Genomic DNA, 14,903 nt, shown 5'->3' with positions numbered 1-14,903 from the left:
TTCCCCAGTGTCTAGTACACAGTAGGTGCTGGATGTTTCTGGAATGCAGGGCTGCCCCTCAAGCCACCAACATGTAGATGATGACGCGCTTGGAGAGGCCCCCTGCACCCCAGGGCCTGCGCACCCCCCAGGGGACGCTGAGTCAGAGTGTGCACGCACGTGCGCGTGCGTGTGGTGTGTGGGTGGGTGGGCGTGCGCGCTCAGACCGGGCGAGGGGAGGGAAAGGGAGGAGGGGCGTGTGGGAGGGGCAGAGGTGCGGGAGGATGGGAGGGAACAGGCTCGTGTGGGGGTGTTGGGGAGGGGCGGAGCGCGCGCACTAGCGCGGGGCGCGTGGATCTGGCGCTGGGAGAGGCGCGGGGCCGCGGGCCGGGGTCGCGCGACAGCTGTGGGCGGCGGCTGCGCACGGCGATCGGGCATCCCGAGATTCGGATGAGCGACGCGGCGCCCGCAGTGTCAGCGCGCCCGTCCTCCTACTCCCGCCGCTCCAGTCCCGCGCGCCTCCCGCCACAAGCCTGGCCATGGGCTCCGCTGTCTGGTGTCGCCTCGGCGGCCTCAGCCTCCGGCTGGCCTGCCTCCTGTCCTTAGCACCGGCGAGGGTGGCCGCAGGTAAGGCGCTGCGCCCCGCCAGGCACCGGCCCGCGGCCAGGGTCGGGATCTTGTGGGCCGCCGGCGGAGAGCAACGATGCCTCCCCCTCTCCCTTTGACTCGTCTCCCCAGGAATCGCCGGATGCCCCTCGGGGCCTGCTCATCCCCCCTGGGGTTGGCGATGACTGAGAAGTGCGCGGGATGGCCAACGCGCTCACCTACCTGGGCCCCGCGGGAGCCCTGGCACCCACCGGGGGCGGAGACCGGGAGGACGAAGCAGGGAGGCCCGGGGCGGGGGTTGGAGAGGAAGGGCTGTCGGTGGTGGGCATTGCGCCACAGACCCCCACCCCACACACGCACTCCCCGAGGTCTGACACGCAGCAATTTTGCCCTCAAATGTCGTCTTTTACATGGTTTCCATTTAGGGGATTCTTGGGGACTTGACTGGGGGTGGGATTGAATTTTAGAACCCCGAGAGGCCAGTCTGCCATTTCTTCCCTGGGAATGATTTCCAAAATGGACCCCAGGTTGCTGCCCACCCTGTGCCTACCTCCCCTTCGTCCAAAAGACCAACAAGCACGATGATTCCACCACTTTTGGAGATCAGATCGGAGGGACAGGAGGACCGTGGGCAGCTATGGGGAGGGTAATTAGTAGCCAGCATTTTTTCATCTGTGCTTCTCCCACCCCATCCCCCTCTGACAGTAGTAGGGAAAAGAAGGACCCCATGCAAATCTGTATACAAGCTGAACTGAAAATCTGTGCCTTGTGCCTGACTGAGAATCCTGTGGGAATTGTGTTGCGCAGATTCGCCTGCCCCCTCCTGGGGGAGGGGATCATATAGAAACGGAGTCTCTCATCCATTAGGGTTATGTGTCTAGAAATTACCACCATGCCCTACGTTGAAAAGAGAGGGGGTGGGGCTGGGCAGTGGTAGCTCATGCCTCGCTATTTGGGAGGCTGAGAACTGAGGATCACAGGGTCTGAAGCCAGAGGAGGCAGACAGTCAAAAAGACTCATCTCTAATTAGTAACCAAAAAGCTGTAAGTAAATGTGTGGCTCAAGTAGTAGAATCCCAGCCTTGAGTAGAAAAGGCACCCCAACCCCCCACCCTCACAAAACACAAAAACGACTTCAGCCATGGTGTGTGGTTTCCAGGCTGGCAGACTACACTCTTGATACATACGGCTGAAATTGTAATAGCAAAGAAATAGAGGCTCAACACCCTTTTCCACCACGCTTCCTGGGGTGTAGGCCAACTTGTTTGAGTGGTCTGTACCACCGACACGCACAAGTTAGAAATGCTGTATCCACTAATTTATGTCAGGTTGCATTCTCCAGACAGGTGTACTTGGCAAGTATTTGGGCTGTCTATATGTGCCATGTGAAAGGGCTGATGGTGGCCATGTTCTGGAACATTCTAGAACATACCACATGGTATATGGTAAAGTGGTAGTCCTAGTGTCCTGGCAGGTGTTTCTTTTAGAATCAGGCTTTGGAAACACTTGCCCTTTGTGCTTTGGCTCCTTTAGCTCGTGGGCACCTGTGGGGCTCCTCAAGTACCTTCCTTAGTGGTTTGATTCTGACTCCTAGGCAGAGTCACTAGGGTTCTGAAACCTGAAAGATGAATCTGTATGGACAAGTGTCCACATCTTCATGATCCACTTCAGCCTGGATATCTGGACCTCTCCAAAAGCTTCCCTTCATGGCTCCCCCCCCCCCCCCGCCCCTTCAGAAGGACACCATCACCTAGAGTGTGAAGCTCCACCTTTTGAAAATCCAACCTGAAACCAGGCACTAGTATCTCACCCATTATCCTAGCTACTAAGGAGGTTGAGATCTGAGGATGGCAGATAGAAGCCAGCCCAATAAGGAAAGTCCGTGAGACTCTTTTTTTTTTTTCTGTCGGTCGTGGGGCTTGAACTCTGGGCCTGGGCGCTGTCCCTCAGCTCTTCAGCTCAAGGCGAGTGCTCTACCACTTGAGCTACAGCACCACTTCCAGTTTTCTGGTGGTTTATTGGAGATAGGAGTCTCACAGTCTCTCCTGCCCGGGCTGGCTTTGAACCGCGATCCTCAGATCTCAGCCTCCTGAGTAGCTAGGATTACAGGCGTGAGCCACCAGCGCCCGGCTTCCGTGAGACTCTTATCTCCGATTAATTACACAAAATGCTGGAAGTGGAGCTGTGGCTGAAATGGTAGAGTACTCACCTTAAGCACAAAAGCTCAGGGAGAGCGCCCAAGCCCTGGGTTCAAGCCCAGGACTGGCACAAAAAAAAAAAAAAAGAAAGAAAAACAATCGAATCTGAGAAAAAGCACTTGGGGGCCTGCTAGAGACAGGGCTGGCAGAGGGCTCCCAGGAACCAAGCCAGCTACTGCAGTAGTCAAGCCAAAGCCCAATCCATCCCGCCCACGCCCCCTCCCAGCCCCAGGGTGCACCTCCTGATTTCATCCCCTTGGCAACCTATCTGCATCACTCAGGCTGTCCCCCTCCCCCCAGCAGATCCTGAGTGGCCATTAGCATGAGGCCCTAAGTCCCCACCAGCCAGCCTCCATTTGGCCCAGACTCCTCCTCCACTGCGGGGAGGGTGGCGCCAAGAGCCAGAGGGAGAAAGGAGGGGGTAGCCTCTCTTCCAAGCAACTCTCTAGGCAAGCACTCTACCACTGAGCCATCTTCCCAGACTCGGGTGTATGTGTGTGTGTGGGGGGGGGGGGCAGAGACTGTGTGTGTGTGTGTGTGTGTCTCCACTACCCAAAGGGAGGGAGAACAGCCAGAGGAAGCAGCAATGGCGTGTGTGTGTGTGTGTGTGTGTGTGTGTGTGTGTGTGTGTGTGTGTGTGTGTGTGTGTGTGTGTGTGTGTGTGTGTGTGTGTGTGTGTGTGTGTGTGTGTGTGTGTGTGTGTGTGTGTGTGTGTCCACTACCCAAAGGGAGGGAGAACAGCCAGAGGAAGCAGCAATGGCCCAAGCTGTAAATAAAATAAAAAATAGCCTTGAGCCATCAAGTGTTTCTCACATCTGTAATCCTAGCGAGCTACTCAGGAGGCTGAGATCTGAGGTTCATGGTTCAAAGACTGCCCAAGCAAGAAAGTCCACGAGACTCTTATCTCCAAAAGCCAGAAATGGAGCTGGGACTCAAGTGGTAAAGTACTAGCCTTGAACAACAACAACAAAGCCCAAGGACAGTGCACAGGCCCTGAGTTCAAGCCTCAGGATCATTACCAAAAAGAAATAGCCTTGTAAAACAGGGGACACAGGACTTGGATGACAGGAAGGGCTGGACCCAAAGTCCCCAGTGGGGACAGGTATTGCTGCGTGGAGCTAAGGGGGCAGGTGCTTTTGAGGAACAACTCACCTTCTTGTTTGGCAGAGCCAACAGGTGTCCTGTGAGCCCCACAGGCAAGAACAAGGTGCCCTGGGAGGTTGGGTTCTTCGGGAGAGTGGGGCACACAGAAAGGGCTCATTAGTAGCACCTGGGTGAACACCCTCTTGGGATCAGTGCCAGATGGGTTGCTCTGTCTGCCGGCTATCACTTGGCTAAATGGCAGTGCTGAACACCATGTATATGCCCAGAGGAGATGGCCGTGACTTCTGCCCTCAAGGAGTTCCCAGGGCACTGGAGTGAGGTTTCTCTTTTTCATCCAGCATCCTGAGCACAGAGGGGGAAGGGACACAGGGAGGGCCTCCAGGTAGTTATCTATGCATAAATAGGTAGACAGAAGCATATGCAAAGGTCCTGAGGCCAGGAAAAGCAGAACAGGTATGGGAACAACAGAGGTTCAAAGTGTCTGGCAGCACAGATGTTGTTTTGTAAGATTTCAATCTGGAGGTCTTGGAATGTATCATAAGATGCCCACCCAAGCAGGTTTCTGTGACAGCGCCCTGTGACACAGCCTGTTTCTGGTCTCCTAGGTCTGTATGAGCTCAATCTCACCACTGATGGCCAAGCCACCACGGGGACACAAGTGACCATCTCAGCCACCCTGGTGGCCAACGACAACAGCAGTCTGACCCTGCCTGCCAGTGCCCAACTGTACCATTTCCATTGGATTCACACCCCACTCATACTCACAAGCAAGGCCGAAAATGATCTCACCTCGACCATCGGAGTGGTGAGCAGCGTACCTGGGGACTTCCCAGTCTCCGTCTGGGTCACTTCAGCTGACTGCTGGATGTGCCAGCCCATGGCCAGAAGCATTATCCTTCTGTCTTTCACAGGTGAGGGCTTCCCTGGGTGCTAATTGTGCTTAGTGTGTGCACATGTGCATCGCACTTGAACTCAAGGCCTGAGCACTGTCCCTTAGCTTTCTTGCTCAATGCTGGCACTCTACCACTTGAGTCACAGGTCCACTTTCAGCTTTTATTTTTTAAAATTGTTATTAATAGACGTGATATACAGAGGGATTACAGTTACAGTAGGGTAATGAGTCCATTTCCTATCAAGCATTGTTACTCCCTCCTTTGTTTTCCCCTCCCATCCCTTTCCTCCCCATCTCCCCACCTCCCCCACCCCACAAAAGTTGTAAAGTTGGTTTTCAACATAGTGTGTGAGTACATTTCTTTTTGGACAATGCTATCCTTCCCCCTCTCTCATTCCCAGTTTCCCCCCTCCCATCCCTATTCACAGGTTGTGTAGTTCATTTTCAACAAAGTATCTAGTGAGTATCACTGCTGCATTTGTACACCCTTCCTTCCTCCATTCCTGTGCCTCCCTTACCCTCCCAAAGACATATTAATGTAGATACAAGACAAAAAAAAAAAACAAAAAAACAAAAAGAGCAACCAAGGGAGGGGGTTGGGTTTGCGGGGGGACACCCTCCTTTCCATTTCCTGGAGTTCATTTTGACAAATACTATTTTATATGATCAGAGACATACATGCATTGCACCTTTGTGATACACCCCAAAAAGTATCCTCCTTTGGTCTTAATGTGTGAATGTCTAGAGTCTTGTATAATTTATCATGTCCCAGTGTATTTTAGATCAAGCTTCTGCATGTGAGAGAAAATATGGGCTGACTCTCTGAGCTTGGCTTACCTTACTTAACATGATTTTTCCAATCCATTTACCTGCAAATGACATAATAATCTAATGGCTATTTCTTTTTGGTAATGAACCTGAGGCTTGAACTCAGGGCCTGGGCACTGTCCTTGGACTTTGAGATGGAGTTGTTTTAATTTCCTTTATGGCCAGGGATGTTGAACATTTCATGTGTTTGTCATTCTTCCCTCTTCTTCTGAGAAGTCTCTCCTTAGCTCCTTCCACTTCTAGCTTTTTAATGGTTAAGTGGAGATTAGAATCTCATGGACTTTGCTGCTCAGGCTGGCAATGAATTGCCTATCCTTAGAACTCAGCTTCCTAAGCCAGGCACTGGTGGCTCATATCTGTAATCCTAGCTACTCAGGAGGCTGAGATCTGAGGATCCCAGTGAAAGCCAGCCCGAGCAGGAGACCATGAGACTCTTATCTCCAATAAACCACTCGAAAACTGGCGCTGTGGCTCAAGTGGTAGAGTGCTCACCTTGAGCTGAAGAGGGCAGGGACAGCGCCCAAGCCAAGCTCAAGCCCCACAACTGACCAAAAAAAAAAAACCAAAAAAACAAAAAACAAAAAACAAAACTCAGCTTCCTGAGCCTCAAGGATTGTAAGTGTAAGCCACTGGTGCCTGGCTTGATGCAGAGAAAAGCATCAGCCTAATATCAACACCAAAATCTACAGCTACTCAAGTCCCTTATAAAACGTGGCATGGCTTATAATAATAATTGTAAATACCATGCCAAATTGTTTGACTTGTATTGTTTAGACAATAACAAGAAATATGTATGTGTTCAATACTGAAATTTCTTTTAAAGCCTGTACATTTCTATGTGCAGGCATTATTACAATTATTTTATTTATTTATTTTCAGTTGGTCGTGGGGCCTGAATCTGGGCCTGGGCGCTGTCCCTCAGCTCTTCAGCTCAAGGCTAGTGCTCTACCACTTGAGCCACAGCACCACTTTCAATGGCCAGTTTTGTTATGGTTTATTGGAGATGAGTCTCATGGACTTTTCTGCCCGGGCTGGCTTTGAACTTTGATCCCCAGATCTCAGCCTCCTGAGTAGCTACAATTACAGGTGTGAGCCACCAGCACCCGGCTGGTTTTTTTTGGTCAGTCATGGGGTCTGAACTCTGGGCCTGGGCACTGTCCCTCAGCTCTTCAGCTCAAGACTAGTGCTCTACCACTTGAGCCACAGCACCACTTCCAGATTTTTCTGCTTATTTGGTGCTGAGGAATTGAACCCAGGGCTTCATGCATGCAAGGCAAGCACTCTACAAGAGCCATCTTCCCAGCCCCTATTCCAATTATTATTAATAAATTATTATTATTAATGTTGAAATTGAGAGGTCTTGCCATGTATCCCACGATGGCTTTGAACTTGTGATCCTCTTGTCTTGAGAACTGGGATTTCAGGTGTGTATCACTGTACTGGCACCATCACCAGCAGTGCCCACAGCAGGAAGGTGACTATGGATGCCTCTGTGCTGAGGAATTTGTAAGGTCCCCTTCCCCATCCGGCACCTGGAAAGTCTGGGTGGGAGAGCAGTAGCTCTGCTCCCAGGATCCTCCTGCTCTGGTCCTCTGTGGACTTGCTCTTCTCCTGTCTTTCTCAGAGTTCCTTGTGGGGGACTTGGTTGTCACACAGAACACTTCCTTGCCATGGCCTAGCTCTTACCTCACCAAGACAGTCCTTAAAGTAGCCTTCGTCCTCCATGACCCCAGCAACTTCTTCCAGACGGCCTACTTTCTCTACAGCTGGGACTTCGGAGACGGGTATGTCCTTATACTTTCATGTTCTCTCTCTCTCTGTTTCAACTCAAGGCCTCATGCCAAGAACTATACAATTGAGGATTATAGGCAGGAGCCATAAGCATCTGGCTGGATTTGTTTTGTGCCAGTCCTGGGGTTTGCACTCAGAGCATGGGTGCTGTCCCTGAGCTTTTAGTGCTCTACCTACTTTGGCCACAGCTCCACTTCTGGCTTTCTGTGATTAGTTGGAGGTAAGAGTCTCTTAGACTTTTCCTGTCTAAGCTTGCTTTGAACTGAGATCCTCAGATCACAACCTCCTGAGTAGTTAGGATTACAGTGTGAGCCACTGGGGCCTGGCTACTTGTAATTTTTGAAGAAGAGCTGGCACTATTGCCTGAAGTAGATCTCAGACTATGATCCTTTTACTCCTCCCTCCCAAGTAGCTGGAATTATAGGCATGAGCCACCATCCCTTATTTACCTTCTAAATGTCCCAAAGCCAGGACCAGTGGCCCAGTATGGGCTCTGCTGTCTCACATGTTTTACAGACTGTCCTCCATTTTCCATCAAACACTCCTTAAGCACTTGCTTTGCTCAGTGTCAGGCCCCAGGGAACCTCCATGAATCCATCTCTGGGCCCTGCCTCTGAAGTATATCTGCCCAGTACAGGCAGGTACTGGTTGGTACCTGCACAACTCTCTCAAGAAGACAGGTCAAGATAGGGTTTTCTCATCTGATGACTCTGAATGGCATGCACTGTATTAGACAAGCATGAGGCCCCGAGTTCAAGCCCCAGTACCACAAAATGATGGTCACTGGTAGCTCACCCCTGTAATCCTAGCTCCTTAGGAGGCTGAGATCTGAGGATCCTGGTTCAAAGCCAATCTAGGCAGAAAAAGTCCATCACGAGGTGTTATTTAATCCATTGATGATTTTATAGCTCAGGGAAGTCAGGTGCTGGTGGCTCATACCTGTAATCCTAGCTGCTCAGGAGGCTGAGATCTGAGGATCATGGTTCAAAGCCAGCCCATGCAGGAAAAGTCCATGAGACTTTCATTTGGCTCTGTGGCTCAAGTGGTAGGTTGTTCGCCTTGAGCTGAAGAGCTCAAGGACAGCACCTAGGCCCTTGAGTTCAAGCCCCATGACTGACAAAAATTAAAAATAAAAAAATATTAAGGAGGACCTGCTAAAGAAATTACCTAGAAAAGACAACAAAAACAAGCAAAAATAAATGCTTGTTATCAGGAGATTTTAATATTCCAGACTTAGTACCAGGGTACTGAGCAGGACCTCATGCTTGTTTCACTTACTTGATTACTGGCGCTCTATCAGTTGAGCCATCCCTGTAGCTGGCTTTTTTTGCTGGTTAACTGGTGATGGAGTCTGAAAGATGTTTCTGCCCAGGCAAAGATATGAGCCATTATCCTCTGGATCTTAGGCTCCAGCATAACTAGGATTACAGGTTATGAGTACTGATGTGCAGCCAAGCACATCCATTTGTAACAGGGTTCCATTACAAAGATAAGGTCAACTCTCTGGCCTCAAACTCTGAACTTATGGTCACCAAATCAACCCAAAGCCTTCACCCAAAGTTACATTGTTAATCTGTCCACAATGACTCAAAGCTACTCCAGCAAACAAAGACACCCAGCAATTTAATACTGATTCTTGTTGGTTAATTAGAGATGAGTCTTGTACACTTTTATGCCCAAACTGACCTTGAACCATGATCCTCCTGGATCTCAGCTTTCTGAGTGTGAGTCACCAAATGACACCTGGCTTCCTGGCTCTTGATGAGAAAAAAAAGATCCACAATCAGTCAAATACTTTTTGTGAATCAGGTTTGCAGGTGGTTGCCATAGCAACCTGTGGGTGACTAACCATCTGCCTCTGCAGCACAGGGACCATGAGCTATGTCCATCTGTTTCTTGGAGGACACATACATCTCGTCCACAGCAGAGCCCCATGGAGTAAGGAGAGGAAGCTATGGAAGACCTTCCCTGCCTTCTCTGGCCCCAGAGAGCCAGATGACCTTAAGCCCCAGCTGGTGTATTCATGACAGGTGTATTCAAGGCTGACCAAATGTCACCATACTGATGCCCCTTATCCTAACAATTCCCACAAATCACTAAGTTCCAGGAAGCATAGCTTTTTAGCTTCCTCTCCCCTCCTCTTTGTCACTTCACAGGACTCAGATGGTGACAGAAGATGGTGTGGTCTATTACAACTATTCAGTTATGGGAGCCTTCACGGTGAAGCTCAAAGTGATAGCAGAGTGGGAGCATGCACAGCCAGATGGCTCCAAAGTCGTTATGCAGAAGACCGGTGACTTTGCTGCCTCATTGAAGCTGCAGGGTGGGTCTTCCCAGCTAGTGTGGGTCAGCTGACAAGTGCCCCAATCAGCTGGCCATCAGCTGGCTCCTCATCTCAAATTATCTGGTTCTCACTGATTGTGTGTGTGTGTGAGAGTGTGTGCATGTGCACGCGTGCGTGCTTGAATTCTGGGCCTGGGTGCTATTCCTTAGCTTTGCACTCAATACCGGAGCTCTACCACTTGAGCCAGCTCCACCTCCAGCTTTTTGTTTTTTTGCCAGTTGTGGGGCTGAACTCTGGGCCTGGGCACTGTCCCTCAGCTCTTCAGCTCAAGGCTAGACTCTACCACTAGAGCCACAGCGCCACTTCTGGCTTTTTTCTTTTTGCTTATGTGGTGCTGGGGAATCGAACCCAGGGCCTCATGCATGCAAGGCAAGCACTGTACCACTGAGCCACCTTCCCAGCCCCCACCTCCAGCTTTTTGATGGTTCATTGGAGGTAAGAGTCTCCCAGACTTTCCTGTCTGAGCTGGCTTTAAACCTCAATCCTTAGCTCTCAGGCTCTTGTGTAGCTCGGAGCCACCAGCTACCGGCTCTCATGGATTCTTGTTCCCTGATCCCATCAGCTTCTGTTCAAGATTCATGCTGGCAGGGTGGGAGGCCTCAATCTATCACATAGGGAGCTGATTCCCAGGGACATCTCTCTCTCTCCTCCCCCTCTCTCCCTCCCTCCCCCTCACTTGGGGCCACTGCAGGGATTTCTTGGATTCTGCTAATGTAGTGGTATTTAATCCTTGGTTAGAGCCAGTGGCCTTTGCCACTTCTCTTCCCTGGGTCAGCTCTAGTGCCTGCTGCTGATGGGGAGGGGCCCTGTTGCCCTCCCTTGGGAGAGGGCCAGAGGAGAGGACCAGGTGGTAGCCAGAAGAACCTGGGCTCTGGAAACCTCTGGACAGCAGTCTTGAATGAGTCCTGACAGGGTCTAATGGGCTCCTGTTTCTACACAGAAACCCTACGAGGCATCCAGGTCTTTGGGCCTACTGTAATTCAAAGCTTCCAAAGGATGATAGTGACCTTGAACTTCCTGGGGAGGTGAGTGAACCCCAGAGGACACTCTGGGTGCCCTGTGCCCTACTACATCATGACAGATGCTCCTAAGCCTGCTCCACCCTCATCCTTCCTCCACTTTTTTTTTTTTTGGGGGGGGGTACTGGGGCTTGAACTCTGGGCCTGGGCACTGTCTCTCAGCTCTTCAGCTCAAGGCGAGCGCTCTACCACTTGAGCCACAGTGCCACTTTCGGTTTTCTGGTGGTTTATTAGAGATAAAAGTCTCACAGACTTTCCTGCCCTGGCTGGCTTTGAACCACAATCCTCAGATCTCAGCCTTCTGAGTAGCTAAGATTATAGGCGTGAACCACCAGCGCTGACCTTTTAAATTTTCTTATAAAGGACTTGCTATGTGGCCAAGGCTAGTTTAGAACTTTCCATCTGCCTGTCTGCCTCCTGAGTGCTGAGACTGTGGGCACAAGCCACCATGCCTGGCTGGAGAGCCCTCACTCTTTCTAATCTACTCAAAGCCACTTCTCCTTTCAGATTCTGCTCACACTGCCTTCTCCAGGAAGCCTTCCCTACATTCTTCATTCACAATGTGCTCACGGGCCCCACTTCACATTCTTAGCCTCACCAGGAGGCCTTAGGACATCTCCTCCATGATGCTGTGCTCTTGGGCTGGACTCCAGGGCAGCTTGATGTCAGGTCTTAGAAAGGACCCTGGAATCTGTGTCCACCTGGGTTTTTGCTCCTTGCCAAGCCAGTTCTGAAGGTCATCTGTTTCCCTGCAGCCCCCCACTGAATGTGTGCTGGCGGCTCAAGTCCGAGTGCCTTCCACTGGAGGAGGGGGAGTGCCACCCCATATCCGTGGCCAGCACAGCTTATAACCTGACCCACATCTTCCACAGTCCTGGAGACTACTGCTTCAGCATCCGAGCTGAAAACGCCATCAGCAAAACACACCAGTACCACAGGATCCAGGTGTGGCCGTCCAGTAAGTGCAGCCATCTCCCCTCTCCACAACCCTGCTGCCCGGGTCATCATAGCCAATAACCTACCCACACCAGCACCACCACCAGCCCTCCTGATACCTCACCACCACATACCCTTCCAGGTACCATTCCAACACTCTACCAACACCAGTACCACCACCACACCCTTCCAATACCATCCCCAACACTGTATCAATGCCAGTACTACCACCACACCCTTCCATACCATTGACAACATTACACTAAGCCCAGTACCACCATGAAACTCTTTTAGTACCATCATCACTGATATTGTACCAACCTCTGTGTCACCACTACCATCAACACTCTACCAACCTAAGTACCATCATCAAATCCTACCAGTACCACAGATAGCACTGTATAATCTCAGTACAACCAACAAGCCCTTCCATTACGATACATATCAATCCCAGTACCAAACTCTGTCAGTACCATTAACAATAAGCTCCCAACTGCAATACCACCACCAAACTTACAGAACTCTTACAACACTGTACCAATGTCAGTAAGGAGCCTGCCAATTCCATGGCATCCCTTTTCTCCCTGGCAGGCCTCCAGCCAGCTATCTTTGCTTTTCCGTGTGCCACAATTATTACCATATTGCTGGCCTTCATCATGTACATGACCCTGCGGAATTCCCCCCAGCAAAAGGAGATAGTGGAGGTAAGTGTTCAGTGAGCTGGGAGCTGGATCAAGGGCCCCCCCCACAGGATTTCTGGAGAGGGTGTGGGGCTGAGCCAGGATGCCTGGAAGGGATTCTGAACAAGTCTCTGAATGTGGGGAACCATGGCTTACAGTCTTGTCTAGCATGATTAAAGCCCTGGGTTCGATCCCTAAGGCCTTAACACAACATGAAACAAGTTCCTGAGGGATGGGATGATGTACCAAAGGAGCAGCTGGAGACTGCTTAGAAGTGCTGTTAGCTCATGCCTGTAATCCTAGCTACTCAGGATGCTGACAGCTGAGGATGGAGGTTCACAGCCCACCAAAAAGTTGGAAGTGGAGCTGTGACTCAGGTGGTAGAGCCCCAGACTTGAGTGAAAAAGCTCAGGGACAGAGCCCAGGACCTGAGTTCAAGCCCCAGTACAGAACTGTTAAGTGAGCTGGTGTCCAAACTGACTTACCTCCTTGCTTGCTTGCCCCTTGCCTATGGGTACTGCCAGATGCATTTCTGCATGCTGTTGCCAGACAGCTGAGTTCCTAAGGCCACCAGACATGGCTCCAGGTGGGCAGTGAATGACCTGTGTTTACTATAGCTGGCTGATTTTTTTTACTCCCTTCCTCCCTTGCCCCCCATGTCTGACAAGAACCCGGAGCCACACTCTGGGGTCAGGTGTTGCTGCCAGACGTGTTGTGGACCTTTCTGGCTGGATACACCATCAGAGTACCTGGAAATTGTCCGAGAGAACCACCGGCTGCTCCCTCCCCTCAAGTCTGTCAAAACATACACAGTGTGAGTGCCCTGCTCCCGCTCAGCTCAGTATTATCAGATGTGACTCACTAGGAGCCTCAGGGAGGGTGGCACATGCTGCTTAGGAGGGGTCTTGTGTATGGGCTGCTCTGTTCATCCCTATATGAAGCCCCCATCCTCCTAGCCATCCTCCCATCTGTACAGTCCAGCCACTGTATTCAGCCTCACTGTGTCCCCCACCCCTGTCCTCTGCCAACATGTGGTGTGCTCCCTTGGGACTCTCCTAGGTGGACCTGGTCACTATTCATTCCATATTGGCCTATCTGTTGTTCACCAGGGGTTCATAGTTCCCTTCCTGGGGTGGCCCTGCTTATACTAGAGAACTAGGAAGGAAATTGCAGATTCAGGATACAAAGCGAAAAGTTATATACAGAGATGGGCTTCCCAGAATCACTCTGTAACTGTAAGGGCCATTGCTAGATGAACTTGAACTAGAACTCAGATGAAATTTGGCCCTACCCACTCTACCCCTGTGCTTTGCCTCTGCAGCTCCCTGGTCCTATTTTAAGGCCACTTACTTGTGAGTGCACAGGTGTGCTTTGTAAATTCATCTTTCTTATTGAAGCACAGAAGTTCAGTGTCCACTGAGGAGGTGGGCTGAGTGACCTGGTGTGGGACACCTTGTCCAGCAGCTGGAGAAGGGTGCAGGTGGTCCTGGCTCTCCCCCTCCAACCAAGTTACAGGGGTAGGCAGAGAAGCAGGGAGAGCAGGTGCAGAGGGAGATGTGGGTTAGGCTGTTTGCAGCAGCCTGCACCTGATGGACTTGCAAGATAGAGGGCTGTGTGCTATGACCTGTGCTCCTGGATTTCCTGGTGGGAATTGCATTCGCACCATTGTACAATTCATGCCCATGAAATACTGCCATTACTGCTGAATAAAGCTCTATTGCTCTGAGTATTGCCAAGCATGCTGCCTGTTGTGGAGTCTTGTTTTTACCGGTGGGACACTAGGACCTGGGGAGACACCACAGGACATCCATGAGACAGAACCCCTCAAAGTTCCCTGTAACTTGGACGGGCAGTCCAGTTGGAGATCCCAGGTAGATACTATGGGGAAATCTGTCGGCCTGTGAGCTCAGCCTCTCACCTGAGTCAGCACCTGGGGAGGAGCAGCCATCCTTATACACAGGCTTCAGGGGATTCGAGCTTGTGACTGTCCACAGGTGTCCTCGCCCTGGACAGGATGTTCTGTAGCTTCAAGCCTGACCTAAGTTAAGATGGGTTTCAGTGTAGACAGACATACCTCAGAGGAACTGGGATGAACAGCGTCCCTGGGCAAGCGCACGTCCACCTGGCACTTGGGAATATGGAAATCTGGCCGTATAGGAATAAGATCTTTGACTGGGGACAGGTAGTTTTTATCTGGAATTAGTAGTTCTCTAATGACACTGACGCGCTAGCTTCGGACTGACTCTAGAACTACCAGGAAATATACTTTTAATGTCTAAATTTAGAGGTACGTGGAACACACAAACACATCACGTCTTACAGGCAACAAAGACTACAGCTTGTAGAAGATTCCTCTGCAGCGCAGAGAGCTCGGGCGGGACCGCGGACTCCCTCCGGAGGCCCCAAACCACCCAGAGCCCTTCTTCTCCCAGGACCGGGCGGGGCCTGACGGGTGCGGGCGGCGAGGCGCCACCACGAGGATGAGGGCGGAGGTGGGGACAGCACCCCGCAGAGAACAAGCTTCGTC

The 14,903-nt window shown here is 51.2% G+C and overlaps 1 protein-coding gene across 1 annotated transcript; it reads left to right on the top strand.

Annotated features, from left to right (window-relative positions):
- The first annotated feature begins 340 nt into the window (after positions 1-340).
- Tmem130 (transmembrane protein 130) lies at positions 341-14,115 on the top strand. The gene is made up of 8 exons (XM_070033543.1): positions 341-606; positions 4,492-4,797; positions 7,231-7,390; positions 9,554-9,720; positions 10,682-10,766; positions 11,516-11,718; positions 12,288-12,400; positions 13,045-14,115. Exons 1-8 carry the CDS (start codon positions 519-521, stop codon positions 13,192-13,194), a joined length of 1,272 nt encoding a protein of 423 aa, XP_069889644.1. The 5' UTR covers positions 341-518; the 3' UTR covers positions 13,195-14,115.
- The last annotated feature ends 788 nt before the right edge of the window (positions 14,116-14,903 follow it).

This window comes from Dipodomys merriami, unplaced genomic scaffold (assembly GCF_024711535.1).
Source record: "Dipodomys merriami isolate MVZ:Mamm:240054 unplaced genomic scaffold, mDipMer1.0.p SCAF_22, whole genome shotgun sequence".
Classification (NCBI taxonomy): Eukaryota; Metazoa; Chordata; class Mammalia; order Rodentia; family Heteromyidae; genus Dipodomys; species Dipodomys merriami.
The sequence above is the reverse complement of the archived record's forward strand: the minus strand, read 5'-3'. Positions and strand labels throughout refer to the sequence as shown.

Bases quoted from the DNA above. Each gene is read 5' to 3' on its own strand.
- Tmem130 (XM_070033543.1), top strand. From the start codon at position 519: ATGGGCTCCGCTGTCTGGTGTCGCCTCGGCGGCCTCAGCCTCCGGCTG. The intron at 607-4,491 runs GTAAGGCGCTGC...CTGGTCTCCTAG, and splicing joins ACCGGCGAGGGTGGCCGCAG to GTCTGTATGAGCTCAATCTC. The intron at 4,798-7,230 runs GTGAGGGCTTCC...TGTCTTTCTCAG, and splicing joins TATCCTTCTGTCTTTCACAG to AGTTCCTTGTGGGGGACTTG.